This window comes from Diadema antillarum, unplaced genomic scaffold (genome assembly GCF_040938485.1).
Source record: "Diadema antillarum isolate AM-2024a unplaced genomic scaffold, OU_Dant_1.0 scf00000097, whole genome shotgun sequence".
NCBI lineage: Eukaryota > Metazoa > Echinodermata > Echinoidea > Diadematoida > Diadematidae > Diadema > Diadema antillarum.
The window spans coordinates 90,030-111,180 of record NW_027270986.1 but is presented as its reverse complement, the minus strand read 5'-3'; the positions used below and the strand labels follow the sequence as shown (position 1 = coordinate 111,180).

Sequence of the window (21,151 nt, the reverse complement as noted above, 5' to 3'; positions counted from 1 at the left end):
ATTTGTGGCATTCGAAACTTTATTTGTAAGCGAAGTTTGTTAAAAATACAAAGTGAATCGTAAGGTTATATTTCATTTCAGCAAAAAACATATTTCAACCTACCACACAGAAATAATTTCGACCAATTAGCAAGGGATGACAACATCTTTACCTCTTGAAAAAACCCAATATCTTTAGGGGGGACAGATGTCTTTTCCTGAACAGAAATTGGATCAAAACAATGAATTTAATTCAAAGTTAGGAGTCCATTACAACACATAAATTTGCGGTAACTAAAATGATTGGCGATCAAAAATCATAAATGATGCTCTATTTCAATTCATTTTTACTCAATGAATGGCCATCATTTAGAATGTTCCACTTTTTGTTTCGTATTTGACCGGTTTTGAAGTTACCAAAAACACATCTTTGAATGTATTACTTTGTGGTTGATTTTTCGGTTTTACTCACATGGAATTGAACGCTTAATCTGAGAATGGCCCACATGTCAGTGGGGGATCCAGAAAAAAAAAAAAATGGGGGGGGGGGGGTGCCCCCCTTTAATTTTGTAAAAGTGCCTCCCCTTTTACACCCGGAATTCCTGGATCCGCCCCTGCATTAGGGCAAGTCCAAGATAATGCGCACGTTACGTATGGGACATTCAGAGACTTTTATGACCTGAAAAATAGTGTTAATGGCCTTTGATCATATTGAACTTCATCATGGTGATTGATATCTAGAAGAAGTATAATCATGTAAAATATTGAGAAAAATGACCTTAACAATTATATTCTAGAAGAGAAAATATGTGCCGTTACGTATGGGACCAGAAAAATTTTGTTTTTTTGAACATTTTTTTCAACCTCAAAACTTCTGAAAGTATATCATTCAACAACTTGTAACTCACTGTGATGAAAGTCACAACACTCAAGATTATCACAGGTAAGTTTCATGTCATTAGGCAAAAAGCTCTAATTACAGGTTCTAATTAAAGACAGACATGACGTGTTACGTATGGGACAGTTACGTATGGGACAGTTTGTCCCCCATTCATTTAGTGTGTGAAGAACCATGTTTATGGGTATTTTGCATAGTTATTGAAGTAAAATCAGTTGAAACTACTCAAATACTGATCCAGATTGTCAAGGAAACAATATTCCCCAAATATTAACCATCATAATCATATTCAATCATATTTTTATATTTTTATGACCAACCTGGGTATGCATGCCCTTTGTCCCCCATTCGTTTAGTGTGTGGAGAACCATGTTTATGGGTATTTTGCAAAATAATTTTGCAAAATACCCATTTAAACAAATTTTTGCATAATTATTGAGGTGGAATCAGTTGAAGTTACTCAAATACTGATCCAGATTGACAAGAGAACAATATTCCCCAGATATTTACCATCATAATCACATTCAATCATATTCTATATTTTTCATGACCAACCGGAGTATGTATGCCCTATTTTTATCAGGATAGTTACTACTGAAAAACTGAATAGTTTAAAGTGTTTACTTGCATTGATGAAGGGCAGTTTGCCATTTAGTTTCAATAAAAAACAACTTGACACAAGGAATATTAAGTTTAATAAATAAGCAATACCTGCTGTGTGAAACCCCAGTGATCGAGTAGATATATGATGTCTGTCTAGCAGTCAGGTCATTGATTCGAGTCACAACTCAGTATGTATACCCATGAATTTTTTGTTGTGGCTACTACTGAAAACTGAATAAGGACAATTTGTGTATCACTTGCAATGAAAAAAAAAAATCATTTTACTTTTTATTTTTTTCCTATATATATCACAACCATTTCAAATTGGATCTCCATCACATAAACTTTGAATTCCTCTAGTCTTAGGATTTTATGCTCTTAAGTAATTCATATAAATTGGTTTCCAATCATCTCTTTAAATGTTGAAAACTGAATCCCCATTTCTACAAAAAACTAGACCATCCCTTTAATGCTGATTTTTCATTGTGTATTTTGCCATTTTCCCCTCCCCCTTTCTGAAAATTGTTCAGTCAAGTTCATGTATTGTTTCAAGTGTCTATAACTCAAAAAGTAGCTACAATGTTGGGATGCTTTCTTCAGGATGATTGACCATTTGTGTACTGAGAGACCTTCCTAGCTAGCTACATGCATTCACATGCAATATGTATGAGGATGTCCCATACGTAACGCATTTGTCCCATACGTAACATTATTTCAATGCCCAATAAAAAATATTTTTTGTATTTTTTTGTATTTTTTCTCTGGTATTTAATTTCTCTAAACAATAAATTAGAACTTTCCAAAAGGGCATTAAAATAACCTTAGCAATTTCAGAAAAAACCTAAAAAAATGACCTCATTTTGTTACGTATGGGACATCTCATGATAGGACACGAGCTAATTTGCATAATCATTTGCATAATCCCTAAATTTTCATACCAAGTTAAACTATGCGATGAACTTCTTATGTCCACATATTAATCAAATATTATTTGCTTTCCTTTGAATTAATATGAATTTTTATAAATGTCCCATACGTAACGCTGTGTTTCACATCTATGCAAATGAAGCCCTTGAAATTTGCATAAATTTACATAATATCATTTTTTCCTCCATGGAAATCAAAACTTCAACTCATAAGCTTCAAAATGATACCAAACATGTCAATATTGAGCAAAGATGAAATTTTGCCTTCTGAGGGGACCTTATCTTGGACTTGCCCATATACAGTCAAACCTGTCTATAGCGGCCACCCAAGGGAAACGGAAAAAGTGGCCGTTATAGACAGGTAATCCAACTTTGTGCACTTTGCTTACATGCACATGTACAATCATCGTTGTATCCTTACATGTACAAACATGTATGTGTGTACATGCGCAAATACTGTGTGTTTCATACATTTAACCATGCCAGTGTATACATATGAAATTTTGCACAGTAGTATGTGTTTTGTCGTTAAGAAAACTTTACACTAGTGCATTATTTTGACTATTAAAATGAGGGATGAATGCAGCGGTGGCAATCACTGAACGTTGCCCGCACGGCTACAAAGCAGAAAAACACGCTGAATTATCGGCTCGGCTACGGCTCCATTGGATTTTTGGCCGACAGGTTAAAATCTACCGCGGGAAACAAAATTTGTGGCCGATGGCAGTGTTAGACAGGTGGTCGCTATACACAGGGTCTTTAACATGGCTTTTCTCTTGGGGGGATTTTTCAGTGGCTGCTATAGACAGGTGGCCGCTAAGGCAGGTTTGACTGTTTGTAGAAATGTACCGGTATGTATGATGTACTTGTTTATCTTCCCTGTCCTAACAATTCTGGCAAATCTTAGTGTACTTTTTAAGGTGCATTGATAACAGATTCTCTTATATCTGCTATTAGATATAGACCTACACTTACAGGCACACTTCCATTGTACACTTGCAATGGACAATATTCTCTGTTGAATTTGCCATTGTAAGATTTAAAAGAAGGTCTAAATTTTTGCAATTGTATAGAAATTACCAGGGGCCTCTTCGACACTAGGTGTGATCAATAAGTTTGATGAAATTTTGTCCAATTCCTTTTCAACATTGTCTCCTAGGGGGAGCCATGCCATGTGTAGCTTGGGAATGGAAGGAGTAATAAAAGCAGAGAAAAATGATGTCTTGCCACAGGAAGGAAAAGCAAGCTCTTGCCACAATGATGCAGCTGACGCCAATGCTGAAGCCCTCAAGGATTCTCTGGAGGAATGTTTTACCACCTTGGTACAGGAAGCAAGAGGTTTGTCACGGATAATGACTATTAATACAAATTAAAAGACTCCAACCCAATCACCTTCTAATCTGGAGATTCTCCCGCCGAAACCCCTAGCAAACGGGAGACTCCAAGTTGATGTGTGCAAAGCGCAAAGTTCCTAGGGTTCTAGATGTTCTCTGGTGCTATCTAAGGCTTATTTTTTCAACATACGATAGCAATAAGTAAGATATCCTTTCCACCGGGAGACACAGAGCCAGGGCGGGAGAAATCAAATCTCAAGCGGGAGAACGGGAGATTTTGCAAAAATGGGCTTTTGGCGGGAGATCTCCCGTCGAAAACGGGAGAGTTGGAGTCTCTGCATATCTGTTGTTATTTTCACACTCTACGGAAAAAAAAAAATCAGTCAATCATAGATTTAAGTTTGCCATCCTTTCGATGTACAAATCTGAAATTGTAGCATGTATTACTGACCCCAAATTTCTTTGCAATCAGCAGAGGTTCACCATCAGCAGTTTAGTGGAAAGCCGATGTCACTTGAGGTGTCTTTCATGGTTACAATGCAAATTTATAACCCACAATATACAAAGTGTAAGGGGTACAAGCATAATACACAGTGCCACCATCAAAACATTTTGAGAACCACACATCAACCCTGACATTCCATGCTTATCATGTGCACTTTTCTTTTTATAACTACCGAGTCTAATAGAACCTGTTAATAATGCATAGATTTATCTTTTTTATATGACCCAGATCATGGCCAGTTACACGCACAGTAGAACAGTAAAGGTGTGTTTAGATTGAGGGTAGTGAACATAACCGCAAGCTAGTTTTGCTTGCTCTGGATTTAATGATGCTGATTATTTACGATTATGTCATGTAAAGATCAATGTAATTGTAGTGTACAGGGGTTTTTCTTATAGTGATATGAACAGAGAAAAAAAAAAAGTGTATTCAACCAGGAAGTTATAGACCACTTTACAACCAGGCAGAGGAAAGTTGAACAGCGAAAGAAAGTCAAGCACGTCCAGGCAGTTTTGGTTTTCTATTTGCCAGGTTACGTGACAATAGCAGGCAGAGTGTTGACTGCATTAACCAAAGAGAATAACCTGCCAGTTGGTTGCTGCATGAAAGGAGACTTGATGGTTTTCAGACGTGAGCATTTGAACATCTATAAATTGGTTATACTGGGTACAGAGTTTCAGAATTTATAGTGATTGGGATGTGGAATAAGAATGGTTTCGATATTTATTACAAGTCACAATAAATGAGCTAATACTGGGTACAGAGTTTCAGAATTTGTAGTGATTGGGATGAGGAATAAGAATGGTTTCGAAATTTGTTACAAGTCACAGTGAACGAGGATGAGGACGTAGTAGCTTCGCATAAGAATGCATAATTTGGTGCTCAAATAAGCAGAACAAAAGAAGAAAGCGTGGCATTCTACACGTAGGTGAAGTTGTTGAGTAAGTGGTATTGCAATGGAGTTACATTGCTACATTACTAGAATATGTGAGGAGGACCTCTATGTCGTTATCATTGTTCAGTGTAATAATGTCTTGGGTTTTTGGAGTATAATTTGCTAGAGAACCAAAATAAATTCCACTGTTATCTATACATGGCACTATCAAGTTACATACTAAATGCTGTGACATCATAAAAATCATCTGAGATATCAGAATAGCCAATTAATTGGCGAAGGTTTATGATATGTTTTTTCGATCTTTTCAACAATGATGAAAAGTGCCATTGAAGCATTTCCTGGTCAAGAAAAGAGTTTTGTCCTGAATCAGAGAACAAGAAATATCAACAAGTTGATTCTTCTTTCTTGTTCCTTGTTGAAAGGGGGCATCAAGCATAAGTGTCCTCTCTCACTTCATCATTCATATCATGATATTTCTGTCCAGGTAGGAACACAGTGATATCTGTTCTTTGAGGTACATGAACTGTGATATTCCATATCATGACCCCAGATAATGATAGGTAGTGGTGTCATGTAATGATGGTTTCAATGTTTGTGTGTTGTTGTTTTTTTCCTGCAAACAGAATTATACCTGTCCCCAGAGGTACCAAGACTACCACATCCACCATCACCCCTTGCATTTTACAGAGACTACGTCTGCCCAAATCAGCCAGTCATCATTGAGAATGCATTCACAGATTTCCCTGCATACCACAAATGGACCATCCCATATTTGAGGTTTGTTGCTAAACGCTCGGTGTAAAGCAGGTGAACAGTCATAAACCCAAATGGAACAACACATAACACTGTACCTTTTTTTAATATCAGGACTCTCCATGAAAATAGTTTAATATTTCATTCTTTTCCTCCCTGTCAAATATGTATGACGAATCAAGAAATGTGCACCTGAAAGGGGTAGGACCTACAGATTCTTTATTATAAAAAGGTCTTGTCAAATTCTTTATTTTTTTATTTGTACATGTGCAGTATGAGGTTGGAAAGGTTTTGTAATGACTGTGTGTGATTCAATAGGACTCTGTTATAGTACATATGTATCAAAGAATGTATTTTCACTCCTTCTGCATGTATGCAGTAGTAGGGTGACAAAATATCTGCTTTAACATGTATTCATTCTTGTCCTCTGAATAAAAAGGAAATGGTTATGTTTTTGGTGAATCCTAAGACTAAAAGATGCATCCTGAGTGTTTGTTTCCCAGTACTATAAGCGGAGAGATCAGGAACAGTTGTTAAATTAAAATAATGCATGGCACACTCATTTTTAAAGAAATCTCTGAAGATTAAAGTCATACATTGCAATAGCTGTGCAAGTAATTTCATCCTATTTGCATCTTACTTCCAGGCAGAAATTAAAAGACAAAGTTGTGACTGTTGCTGTCACTCCAGATGGTTATGGCGACGCAGTCCACGATGGATTCTTCATTCTACCAGAGGAGCGAGATATGACATTTCCCGCCTTCCTGGATGTAATGGAGGGGAAGTCTGATGTCGCTGGCGTCTTTTACGTCCAGAAGCAGAATTCAAACCTGACGATGGACTTAAAGGAGTTGGTGGAGGATGTCAAGGAAGATATCCCGTGGGCCACGGAAGCCTTTGGTGAGTGGAATATCCCTCCTTTGAGGAAGATGTACTACCGATTGTCCTCTTTGTTATACATCCCATGAGAATATATCCCTTGAGAGTCCAATTGCCATGACAGCTTGATCAGAAAGAGGAGAGGCTATTATTCTGACAGCCATGTGAACCTTTTCATGACCGCCAAAATTGTTACCTTTGTCTCGTAATGAAGAACTTATTAAAGTTGAACCTTCTGTTCATTAGCTCGTTGGGCTCAACTCTACTCATAAGCCCCACCATTCTTTTTTTTGAAGTTACCACTATCATCGATTTTGCCTTCAGCTTTCACCTGATGGTTAAAATAATTGCAATTTGCTTGGAATGTCAGGAATGTCACAAATATTTTACTTTTAACCCTATTTTAACTGGGCTATTTGAGACCAAGTTTTTACTGGGAGAGGGGGTCAATTCGACAAGCCCTTCAGATCTCAGCCGCCGATCGCGTGATCGCCGCAAAATTTTGCCTGCACATAGAGCCAGATGTCAAGTACAAGATTACATGGTCATGCAATAGAAAAATGTTGATTTTATATTTTTAAATAATTTTATAAAAAATTATGCATGAAATCATATTTTCACCTACACTTGTATAACTCCATCAAAAAGAATGAAGAATTGCTAAATTTTTGTGTCAGAGTTCCTCAAGAAACATCAAACAATTTTCTTGTAATAAAATAGTGCAATCAAAACCAGTTTCTTTTCTTTTTTATTGTTTTGTTAATTTCTTATGTATTTGACTGTTTTTTCAACCTTTTGTTTTCCATTTTTTTTTTTTTGGCCAAAATTTGTTGCAGGCACTTTTTCAAGCTTATCTACATTAGAATTGATTCATTTCAATGTTCAAGAAGTTGAAATAATCTAATTAATATCAATTAAACAAAATACACAATTTGCATTGGATTTACACACAAAATCATGAATTTGAGCTGTTTTCAGGTTGACATGCATATGCAAAACATTGCATAACTTGAGCACGGTGTACCCAGATGTGGCAAATTTGGTCTCACAATATGCGGGAGACTTCAATGAAAAAAGTCATGAAACGATGCGGCAAAATCTTTGCGCGTTGCGGAATTGTAGCGCAAAATGTCGGGGGGGGGGGGGGGGTCAATTTGACCCCCCGCCCCCCCAGTTAAAATCCCTAGGGTTAAACGATCAATCTTATACAAATAGAATAGTGTGGACTACATGACTAATTCTGGCTTCCAGGAAATAAACCTTTTAGAAATTCATTGAAGTCAAGCATCAGTGTACAATTCTAGCAGAGTATTTGACAAAAATTGTGATATTGTATCCTCGTATTGAATCATTATCCATAATACCATGTACTTTTTTTTCAGGACAGAAACCAGATGCAGTCAACTTCTGGATGGGTGGACATGATGCAGTAACATCAAGTAAGTCTAATCATTATTTTTATGATTGCCATTTTTGTCATTTCTCACCATTTCTCATTTTTCCCCCATGCTCCTGCTGTTTATGATTAGCATAATAATATCTATTGTACACTATGTTTTTGTTGAGTGTGTGGTTCTGATATAGAAATTGTGCCTTTTGCATTTATCATGAAATTTGTTTGTGCTGACTTTGGTGGATTTTTTTGTTGCTGTTGGTGGAGGAAAACCTAAAAGAAATTCTATAGATTTTTTTGAAAATATTTGTTTATTTATCTATTATTATTATTATTTCTTCTTTTTTTTTTTTTTTTTTTTTTTTTTTTTTTTGGGGGGGGGGGGAAATCCATACAAGCTTTTCCATAAAAACTTGAACTTTTCTGCATGTTCATTATCATTTTCTATGAGGTTAGGAGCTCATTTTTTTTTAACCTTCACTAGAAGCAAGATTAACGAGCAGATTGCGTGCTCAACCTTTTACATATGACCTTTCATGCTCTGTGAAGCTTGCTGCATTGCTAGTGTTTGTGTTATTGCTGTATTTGCATGACAATTTAAAAAAAAAAAAATTCTTCACTCTTTATTTTGTAATTTTTCCAAATATTTGTACCTTCTTTGATGTTTTCCCTGAATGAATATGAAGATTGATTTACTGTAATACAGGGGTTGACACTAAAACTTTTCTCTGTGCTGAAACCTTTTAATCTTAACTTTTGGTGCCTGAAAAAAAGGAATGTAGTGGCCGGAATACAAGCAGAATAATGTATCATTCCATTTTGCATCTTAGTTGCCTTTATATCGGGCCACAAAAATGTAACTGTTTTCCAAATTTGGTGGCCCTGGGCTGCCATTGGGCCACCACTAATGTCAGGCCCTGTATAACAGTTGTTCTCTGGGTTTTTTTTTGTATCCACACCACAGTGCACAAGGACCACTATGAAAATCTCTACTGTGTTCTCCAGGGCTCCAAGACGTTCATCCTTCATCCACCTACAGATAGACCATTTATTCCTTATGGTGAGGAGCCCTTATAACGATGATGTGTGCTTTCTATGGGTATGATAATGCTGCTTCAAGCTTGATTGTAGAATTTCATTTATTTCATGTTTTCATTGCAACTGATTGACAAATTACCCTACATCAATGTAATTAAGCACTGAATTGATCAATGTTTTAGTACATAGGTTTACACGCGAAGGAAAATGGGACCGACGCCGTCACCTCGTTATAAGCGGTTCCTCGTTATAACCGAACTCGTTATAACAGGGTTTCACTGTAGTAGCCAAGATGAAAAAATCAAGGGCATACATACTCGAGTAGAATTCAAACCTACAACCTCCTGATGTCTGGACAGGCATCATCTCCACTACACTGATCAGTTCAGTGCTTATTTACGTCAATGTAGGGCACTTTGTCAATCAGTTGCAATGAAAAACATCTCGACAGAAGAATTTAAAAAATTTGAAGAGAAAATTTGTTTGGTTTGTCTATCTATGCTTACGAATAGAGAGAAAAAAAAACCCCTGTAGTATTCAAATACATTTTTTACTGCTTCAGTTCCTGGTGTGGGATGTAATAATTCTGAGGTGAAACTTTTATGCAACAGGCCCATGGAGTTGTCAGTTGTTATTCTTAATGCCTTCAAGTAGAAAGTGCCAAGATTGTATTAGGAAGAGACTTCCAAGTTCTTTGTTGAATCAATAAATAAAAACTTGATTTATTTACATTTATATGGTGTTACAGCAGTACTGTATCATCCTCCTAGACACTTTAAGTGTGCAGTAAGGGTTATGTACCACTTGTGAAGCATGACACCCTTGATGTGGCATGTCTATTGTCTGCTGACGTCTGCACATGAGCTGTATGAACTGTGTCACAAGTCCTCATGTACATATGTATAGGACCAGTTTCCCACTCATCCTCCCATATGTTTCTAATGCAGAGACCTATCCAGTGGCAACATACAAGGAAGTGGACGGTCAGTTTCGGACAATACCTGACCCAGATGGTGCGAGGGTTCCATGGATACCAGTGGACCCCCTGAACCCTGACCTTGTCCAGTGGCCAGAGTATGGCTGCGTTGAGCAGATCAGGTGCACGGTGCGGCGGGGCGAGATGCTGTACTTGCCGTCACTCTGGTTTCATCACGTCAGTCAGGAAGACAAAACCATTGCAGGTATTATATGGTGGAGTTTAAGCTCTAAGCAAATACCATGTCTGCTGCTTCTGGCTGTGGACTACATTACAAAATGCATTGTGGGATAGAGTTGATTGCTTGAACCCTGTCACATGACCATCCTACTAGTCATATGTGTGCTTTCCATTGAATGTATCCAAAGATCTGAAGATATCAGAGTTCTTTGATCTTTAATCTAAAATCAATTTATTTCAGATGTGAAATAAATAATTTACTTCATTCAACCCCCTCCTCCTCCATCTGTGTTGAATTTTGTCACTGTCACTGTTCCCTGTCACTCATGGAGCAATGAAGAGTGCACTTCACGGAATTTACTATGTCCATTTATGTGTTTGTATTTTTTTTCTCCTTAGGAGTGATTGCAAGTGATTCCAAGCTTCTGATGCAATGTACAGAGACTCCAACTCTCCCGCTTTCGACGGGAGATCTCCCGCCGAAAGCCCATGTTTGCAAAATCTCCCGTTCTCCCGCTTGAGATTTAATTTCTCCAGCCCTGGCTCTGTGTCTCCCGCTTGAAATGATTTCTTACTTTTAATAGTGTCAACGTATGTTGAAAAAAGCCTTTCTGTAGCACGAGAGACATCTAGAACCCTAGAACTTCGCGCTTCGCGCACAATCAAGTTAGAGTCTCCCGTTCGCTATGGGTTTCAGGCGGAAGAATCTCCAGATCAGAAGGTTCTTGGGGTTGGAGTCTCTGAATGTAACATGTGCAATTTGAAGTTAACGTATTGAAGATGAATCTGATATATTTTTTTGAAGATTCTGTGAAGTTTTTGCAGCTTTGTTTATAGACTCAACGAACTGGATTTTTTTTTTGCCGCTCTCATGTACTTCTGTATTATATATTCACATCCGAAAGTCATTTACCCTTTGTTTGTGTGCATTTGTGTGTGTAAGTGTATATGTGTGAATGTGTGTGTCTGTGTGTGTAAGTGTATGTGTGAATGTGTGTGTCTGTGTGTGTATGTGTGTGTGTATGTGTGTATGTGTGTGGGCGTGTCTGTGAGTGTATGTGTGTGTGTACGTGTGTATGTGTGTGTTGGCGTGGGTGCGTGTGTGTGTGTGTGTTGTGAGGGTATGTGTGTGCATCTTAGTGTTTCACTTGTCACTTGATTGGTTTATGTCATAATTCAAAGCACACGGAATAACAGGAGCACTAATATTTATAACTTGGTTCAGGTTATATTTTAGTACACCATGTAATAGCAACCCATGTAACCGGTACTCATAAGTGATGCAATAATTTTTATACTTTTGATATGGTCAATGATAAATAAGTGATTGATATTTTTATTCATTTAGATTCTTGACGTTTAAGTATGTATTCTTACAGCGTGAAGTAAAGTTATTATTTCCTCACAGTTTTATCTATGAATATAATATGTACGAGTGTATATGTGTGTGGGCATGGGTGCGTGTGTGTGTGTGTTGTGAGGGTATGTGTGTGCATCTTAGTGTTTCACTTGTCACTTGATTGGTTTATGCCACAATTCAAAGCACACGGTATACAGAATAACAGGAGCGCTAATATTTATCACTTGATTCAGGTTATATTTTAGTACACCATGTAATAGCAACCCATGTACCTGATACTTATAAGTGATGCAATAATTCAAGCAATAATTTTTATACTTTTGATATGGTCAATGATAAATAAGTGATTGATATTCTTATTCATGTTGATTGTTGCCGTTTAAGTATGTATTCTTACAGCGTGAAGTAAACTATTTCCTCACAGTTTTATCTATGAATATAATATGTACGAGTGTATATGATCATTATATTGTTTTCATGCAATAATGACTTTTTATATTTCGTTGTGTATACAGTTGTACTACTCCGCAATTCAGCCATTTGGCTGCCATGGCAGTATTATGAATAAACCTGATTGAAAACTTGATTGACCAGTTTCTCAAAAGCAGCATTCTTGAAGTTTGGTAGGTAATTTCTTTCTTGTACCTCATTTAGTTAGGATTTAGCAATTTAGCTGGAGATTTTTTCTCTCCTGAAAGTTCCTTCTTTCAAAATGTAAACACAACTACCACCACCACCACCACAAAAAAAAAAAAAGGGGGGGGGGGAAAGTGTGTGGTGCACTTTTTGTTGACTCTATATGACACAAAGTCACAGAATGATGTAGGTATTTCAATAAAAATTTAATTATTTTCTAGACATGCCCTTTAATTGTTGTTGTTGTTTTTTGTGACCCAAATCTGTTTTCTCACTTTTCAGTCAACTATTGGTATGACATGGCCTATGATATCAAGTATAACTACTTCACCATGCTGGAGAAGCTGACTGGTTGCTGTGCCAAGTGGATGAAGAGATGACGGCGAGTTGAAAATGGACTGGATGAGGATGGGTCATCAACATAGCAGAGGGAATCGTCTTGGCAGCACAGCTATTGCCAAAGCTAGCCTCCATCAAAGGAACTGCCACTTTTTTCTCGAGCAAAGGGAGCCGAAGCAGAGAACTGCCAGCATAAAGATATTGGGAGATCTGTGAATGAATGATGATCATTTTTTGAGCATGGAGAAGGCTTGACTTGCTCGTACTAGGTGATTAGTAAGTTGGACACTTCAACTGTCAGTGGAATGGCAAGATTCATCCATCAGCTGTACCCACTGTGCCAAATAATGTAAATGCATTTTAATCTCTTCAACTGCAGCTCAGCTGATTCTTACTACGGCAGTACTGTAAAAGTGGATTTTTTCGCGCGACTAATTTTTCGCACTCGATGGGTTAAGAAGAGTCAATAACTGCTGGAACATACAGCTGTATGACAAATAAAAATACATGTATTCGCGTGCTTTTATTTTCGCGCTAGTTTTGGGTTGCGCAAAACACGCAAAGATTTCAACACCACGAAAATTTCCACTTTTACAGTACTGTATTCAGTAATTCAGAGGTGCAACTTAAGAAAGAGAACAGGTCTCTCATAGCCATTTTGCAAGGGTTTTGTCACACCAGCGATGGAGACAAGCCACCAGGTGATTTTAAACCCCAGTGAAGTGGCTGTAGCTTAGGAGACTGATTTTTAGGGGAGGGAGATTTGTAAGGATTTGTGGATTAGGATATGGTGGCACTTTTATGACAGATGTTGTGTTTGCTTTTAATACAGCCAATCTTCCATCAGTTGTTATGTACTGTGAAGCTTCATCCACATGATGTGTATTTGGATCAGGCTACCATAATTTCTGAACAAGAAAAGTTTACTGGCACATCTCGACTTTTTCACATATGTACATGTACACTGTACCAAAAATTTCACATGTGACATGAATTTTCATGTTCAGAACAGTTAAGATATGCCCTTTGTGCACATTTCATGTTTTAATGTAGAAATGGAAATGACAGCTGTGCAATTAATGCGTTTTAGTAGATTTTGTGTGCCTTAACCCGTTCCTTCCGCAATTCACTGAGTGCCTTTAATGCCCCAAAACGAGATTCTTTTCGCCCGTCGACAGAGAGGCACACAGGTTAGTAATCCAGCTGTGTGAAGGCAGTCAAGCGGTTCATTGTGTCCCCCTTTCTACGGTCAACTTCATGTGCCCGTGAACAATGGAAATATCGATCGGATGTGAGGTATGAATAGAGCGTGCGCTGATGAGCTCTCAGAATCTTTTGTTCTACACAAAACCAGGTACCTGAATGAGGTGACTGGGGTCAGCGAACCCACATTTCTAACTGATCTCAGCCTTGATCATTATGTACATGTTCGTACGAGTTTACAGCAGAACAAGCCAAAAAATAAATCAGAAAAAGGTACACAATACTGTAAAACTCCGTTTTTTTTAAACAGCAGGAGAACAAATCCTGATAGAATAAACTCTGATCTTTTTATCAAACCCACTTTTCTGAGCATTTTAACACAAAGAAACATGAATTTCGGCCACTGAAGCAGGCATCCTTGTCTTCATTTTGGGAACCTGGTAAACCAGGTTCCCGTATATCAGTTGCTCCCACGGGGACCTGGTTAACCAGGAACGGGTTAAATAAACAAAATAGGAAATGGCTAAATAATTGAATACTCTTTTTCTCTTCTAGAATTTGCTGTACGTAGCATGCTAGTTTGTTCAGTATTGTTCGGAATCCCCCCCCCTCCCCCCCCCCGACGTTTCGCGCTATAATTCTGTAACGCGAGAAGGCCTCGTCGCGAGGCTTCTTGACTTTCTTTGTTCAAGTTTCGCGCAACTTTTGAGACCAAATTTGCAACGTCCGCGCATACTTTTGCGAAGCCACGCCCATTTTTGTAACGGAATGTCGCCCCAAAACGGGCACAATTTGTGATTTTGTGTACATTTCCTATGGAAAACAGTGCTCTGTCATGAAAGTCATAAAAACCTGATTATTTTTACAATTAAGCACTTTCATTGATTAATTTTGTGCTAATTATGGTAGAAAAGTGGTCAGTGACAATTTCCAATGAAAAAACAAAGAAAAACAAAAGTTGAATATCATCTTGAGCTTAATTTGCATAATTATTAGTTAATCAAAATTAGAAATCCATCCCCCCCCCCCCCCCCCCCCCCCCCCCCCCCGGTCTGAGCATAGCCAAAAAAAGCCCGGCCCCTTTAGGGTTAAGGGGGCCATGTTTGAAGAAATGATATCTGGTTTTATATTATTGTGTACATACTGTATATTGAAATGGCTACCATAGTAATGAAAGGAAATACATAATGTACCTTTGTTGATGATGAATTGGTAAGTGGCAATGTGCAATGACAAGATCAAACAAGAGCCCAACTCATGCTTTAATACAATTGTTCTTCCAAAGATTTCATGAGCTTGTGATGAGCCAATTGCAAGGACTCCTTTCTTTCTCATTTGGCTCTGTGGTAACAGTACCCGACATTAACAGTTGGATGATTATAAAATTTTGCATAATTAATACTTATTTTTCTGGAAATGGATACAGCAGGAATGCTTTGGTCTATACCATCTATACTATCTTTGACAGTACACTATGGGAAGCATGATTTTTAGGGACACTTACTAAATGCAACAGTAAAAGATGACCCCGAATGATAGGTTTTACCAGTACAAACCCAACAAACCTTTGACTCTGGCATATAATGGGGTTTTCTTGTGTGTACCATAGTTATCTTAATTATTCTCGTGATACTACAAGTAGTTTGTAGAAAAATGTCGTTTTATTTGTTCTATGGCAGCTCTCCATGGAGCTGTAATACGTGTACTGTGTAACTCATAATTGGATCTATATATGTAAACCTGTGTACTACTTTATTTTATAAAATGGGTTCAAGAATGTAGCCAATAGGAAGCGCTGAAATGAGTCACGTGTGCTTCCTTTATTCTAGTCCCATTGCACTGCATGTTAAATCCTATTGCCGATCGTCTGTGCGCGCGGCGGCTCCTTTGAATTGCATGCATACGCACTGTCAATCCTGTAAACAACTTCTAGTTCGAGCTGCCGGCCGGCCGGCCGGCCTTCCCTTGTGCATAACATGTGTGGCGTACGTATACTCTACTATACGTACACGTTGTACAGTACAGTAGACCAAGCGTTGTGGGACCGGACGCGTACATGGAGTCACTTTGAAGGGCAAATCCAACGATTTAGCAGGTTAATTCTCACGCCGTTTTCAGAGTATGTTGGCTAGTAGGCCTATATGAGGAGTCTATATCAAGTCTTTAAGGTAAAGGGTGCATATTCTATGTAAAATAAGTAAGTTTTCATGCGGGAACTCAAGTGTCCGGAAACCCAACCCCCCCATCATGCTTATACTGTATGTGCGGGATTTCCGAGTGCGACGTGCGTAAATGTTTGGGATGAACATCTTCTGACGTCTTGACCCACAAAGGTACGTGAAAAACGCTGAAAGATGCTGTTAGTTTTCGAATTTTCGACCCATTTTATAAAACAAATGATGCACAGGATTATTTTGTGGCATTAGTGGAGGCGTAGCTCACTCTCGGGTATTTACAATGTAGTGCATGTTTCACAATTGTAAATACCCTCGAGTGCACTATACGCCTACACTAACGCACTCTTTCCTGTGCATCATTTGTATAATAGTACACCGACTGTACATGTACCATTGATAGTACATGTATTGTGATGTATGTAACCCCTGTAAACGTGATACACTTTGTACAAGTGACCATACATTGCTAGAGTGTGACTTTCTGGTGACATTCTTGTGGTGCATGCATCATGTGTGTAAAGCAGATGTCAAATACATGTACCAATTGAAAAATCGTTCTGTGGTGTGCAATGGCAAAACAAAGTGAAGTCAAGACTATTTGCTCAATTCCCCAGAAATTTAAAGGTGTTCTCTGTGTACCATTCGGAACATTTACAGATTAAAAAGAATAAAAGAGTAACACTGGTAAATGGAGTTTATTTCTCCATGGTTATGAATCAAATATTATTGTATGCCCTCATGTTTCTTATAATTCATGTGTGAGAGAAAATGTTTGTGTGCATGGTAACAATGACCAAACCTCTGGCAGCAATCCATGGGGCAGAGGGAGGGATTGCAATTGCCAATTGTAAGTGTCATTAGTCACACGAGTCCATCTAAATTCAAATAAATAGGTCAGCCCTTTTGTTTGGAATAAATGACATTTCAGAGGTGATGTCATTTTGTCATCTTAGTTACATAGAATGGCCCGAATTCACGAAGGTGGTATAATTGAAACCATGGTTTAAACCATGGACAATTTGTATGGAGCGCCAAGTGTCTATCGCTTATTTCGTTATGAAATTGGTCATTTCGTTGCAAAATGATCATTTCGTAGACGAAATGACTGATTTCATATAGGCCATAGACACTTGGCACTCCATTTTTGTTACAAAATGATTATTTAGTAGACGAAATGACTGATTTCATAACGAAACAGGCCATAGACACTTGGCGCTCCATACAAATTGTCCATGGCTTCAATGATAACACCTTCTTGAATTAGGGCCAATGAGTCTGACTTGGTAAGTACCGGTATTACAAGTGTACGTTGTGTGATATTGAAGACTACATTGCTACGCTATGATGTATTGTACTAAATACTAGACACCAGAGAAAAAAAGTTAGTGTTGAGCCCTTTGTATAATACTTGTATGTACATAATTACAATGTATGTACACTTACACACAAACACACATACACACAAACAATGTACAAGGACATGCATAAATATTCTTATACACATATCAAAAACTCTTTTAACATACAAGTGCTGCAGCTTTTTTGTGGCAGGATGTAAATTCAGGTCTGGTTCAATTTTGTTAACAGTGGAAACTCAAAAGAGATCTGATACAATGTACTGTACTAAATGTAGGTGTTTCAAAAAGCATTTCCCACTTTTGATTCTTAATAATTCAAAAACTATAAATCAGATAACACTGTCATTTATATCAGTGATAGCTGAATATCTGTAGTATACAATTTTGTTGGAGATGGTTGAGATATGAAAGCATAAATCAGTTTCATGAAATCCATGATTAATTTCACAGTTACAGTAGGTTCCAGATTTTGCTCTATTTTCAACCTCTGTACAAAACTTTCACTTTGCACAGGGGTCAATGGGTGTGTATTGGAGTGTTTAACACCCTGACAATGGTCCTGAACAATGGCCAGGGTTTGAATGCTTCATTATTTATTCATGAGAAATTCCACTATCATTGCTATATTCAGCCTTTGGCAGTATCTGTGTAAAGCCAAATGCCCTGCCGATACTGTCGTTGAGTCGCGGCAGTGCTCTCCCTACTTCTGAAATTATGAAATTACAATGAATACCTTGTGTTCTGTCGTAAACATGGTGACAGGAAGCAAAGAAAATCAATTAAGCGTATACACTTATTATGTGGAGCCTTAACTAAATTGCCCCAATGAAAAATGCTGCTGAACTCTTTACCAAAAATTATCTCCTTTTATCAAAAAAGCGAAAAATTTGTCAAGACTATTAGTAGACAGTTGTATTAAGATGAGGAATTTTAGATCATTTATGCTTATTGATATCCCACATTTTAGTGATATGTGAAGCAAAATTTGAAAAATAACTAATGATTGCGGAATGAAATGTGGTGTTTGCAAGCACATGAAAACATGTGCTTACTTTTTCTTGTGCATGCATTTATCCTTTACCATGCATGAATTCAGACTAGCAGTGCCCAGGGCAATCACATGAATTATTGATTAAGCATTCATGAGCCAGGGAGCGCGAGACTGACGCTTGGTCAACAGGTGGTTCAGGCATGTCCATTGTTCAGGGCCATTGTCAGCACACAATCGCATACACATCATTGGGTCCTGCGCAAAGTTCAATTTTTGTACAGAGGGTTAAAATTTGACCAAAAATCTGAAACCTTACTTCAAAATCAATCTTAAATTTAATGAAACTGATTTATGCTTTCACATTCAAATCACCTCCAACAAAATTGTACACTATTCAGCTTTTACTTGTATCAATGACAGTTTTATCAGATGAATAGTTTCGGAACTATTAATTATCAAAAGTGGGAAATTTTTTTGACACACCTTGTACATATACATGTATAACAAAATTCCTGATATTATAAACAAACTATAACAAACTAATTTCCCCAGACATAATAAATTCATTTTCTTTGTTTTGTAATATATTGTTTATTGACTACTGATACGAAATGTATAAAAAATATCTGATATAAAGAACAAATTGTCTTGGTCCCTAGGATCTCATAATACTGAGTTTCCACTACTTTATGTCATCATTGGCTAATACTGGAGTAAAAGACATGAGGATAGAAGGCTAGTTCGTGACAAGGCTGTGGAAATGAATTTCTACGACCAAAAGATAGCACCTACATGTACGTGTACATGGTATTGTACTTGCAAATTCATGAAATAAATAATCTTGTGAAATATACGACATATACAGTATATTCTCATTCATTTAAGAATTACAAGTCAAGAAAAAGCAGAGACTAAGACCAAAAGATAAAGAACAAAAAAATATATTTGCTTCTTTGCATAAAATTAGCCACAGGAGACTTGCTCTGTGACTGACATAGCACACTGGCTTGCATAATGTTTAGCACACTGGCTTGCATAGATGTTATACATGTACACTGTAATAGCACACAACAGAAATACAGGTAGCACCAAATTAAAATTAAAGCTACGTACTCTTATTCATTTGGCTCATATCCGGTACTTTTCCCCACATGCGTCTGACCAACAAAATAAAAGAGGGTAGAAACTTGAAACAGAAATTAACAACCCTTAATATTGTTAGAGAGTTGTTGAATTTCAGTCTGGTATCTGGAAGAAAAATACATTGTAACATGCATCAATAACTTGCAATACGATATTATGTAACTTGTGATCTGCTACCATGAGAGGATGCTAGTGTCATCAATCCCTAATTTCCCATCTTTGGTGGAATACATTGTACGTAATATGTCTTTCAGCTCTTCTGACTCTAGGCTTGCAAATAGCTTATCATTTAATCATTTACCTTATTTTATGGCAAACACCATGCCGCCAATAGGACAAGGGCTACAGATAAAGCTACAAGTTTGAGCAGATCAGCTTCACAGTTAAGATGCTATATTAAAAGGACACTAGAGGGAAGGTGATAATAAGTGCAAATACGTGTAGATCTTACACACCAAGGTCACATGCCTTAAATATGAAGACCACTGTAGAGCTGACTCCTGTTGTACGTACCAAAGTCCTTCGGACCGGCATTTTTATCTTCCTCATCAAAATTTCTTTATAACTAAACAAGTGAAGTGTATGATACATAGCTGATAATTTTGACACCTGAATATTTAATTTGTGATAACCAGAATGTGTTACAACCATGTTCTTTTTACGGGAGAGCACTTATTTTGAGTTTCAACACATAATTACACATTCACATGAGAATAGGAAGTTGTACAGTACAGTATTAACATTTCAATAGCAGTTATCAGAGTACTGTATTTCTGTCTTCAGCCAAATCACCATGCAGTGCCGTTTTCAAAATGTCCATGTTTGAGACCTCACTAGATTAATGTGGTGAATAGCTCGTTATCGTCGCTGGGGCAACAAGACCTCGTATCTACAAAAGGTCAAATGTTCAGGAGAGGCAAAAAACATGGTGGCCAAAGCACTGTATCAAATGGGAAAGCCTTTCCTTTGACATGACGTGGTGGCTTCATTTTTGGAGTAAGACAGTTGAGATTTGGGCAGGACATCACTTGACGCATTATTTGACCATTAATAAAAAAAAAGTCATTTTTACCAAAAATGCAGATACCAGGTTGTCACCCCAGCGACGTTATGTTTTTGCATTGAGTCGTAGATCAAACCGTTCTGTAGCCATGATGAGGAGCAATGACAATCAACTCGAGAGGTTGATTTTGAGGAGGTCACTGTACTATCCCTCCAGTTCATGATCAGTGATCTCTATGCAATCACTCTCTACACAGTACATTTCTTCTCATGATATCTCGGAACTCAAAAGAACAACCTTCTGCAACATTACATTCATACAATTAAGAACAGCTGGAGAGAGAGAGAGAGAGAGAGAGAGAGAGAGAAAGTAAGAGATTGTACACATGGGTAGCAAACTATTGAACATTAAGGTGTGCTATACCTATATCAGCGACACCATTTCTTTGCTGTCAGTATAAATGTTACCTTACAAATCATTATGCCAGAAATTATAGGCCTACCTGAGCTGATATTGCATACCCTGTACTTAAACCTTCAAGCACCGAAGAATTTTGTTGATATAGAAGATAATACATTA

At 37.6% G+C, this 21,151-nt stretch overlaps 1 protein-coding gene across 1 annotated transcript; it reads left to right on the top strand.

Annotated features, from left to right (window-relative positions):
- The first annotated feature begins 3,593 nt into the window (after window positions 1-3,593).
- LOC139718584 (bifunctional peptidase and (3S)-lysyl hydroxylase Jmjd7-like) lies at window positions 3,594-12,738 on the top strand. The gene is made up of 7 exons (XM_071630050.1): window positions 3,594-3,744; window positions 5,767-5,920; window positions 6,543-6,796; window positions 8,158-8,214; window positions 9,133-9,228; window positions 10,154-10,387; window positions 12,641-12,738. The coding sequence occupies exons 1-7, from the start codon at window positions 3,594-3,596 to the stop codon at window positions 12,736-12,738; spliced, it is 1,044 nt and encodes a 347-aa protein (XP_071486151.1).
- Window positions 12,739-21,151: the final 8,413 nt, after the last annotated feature.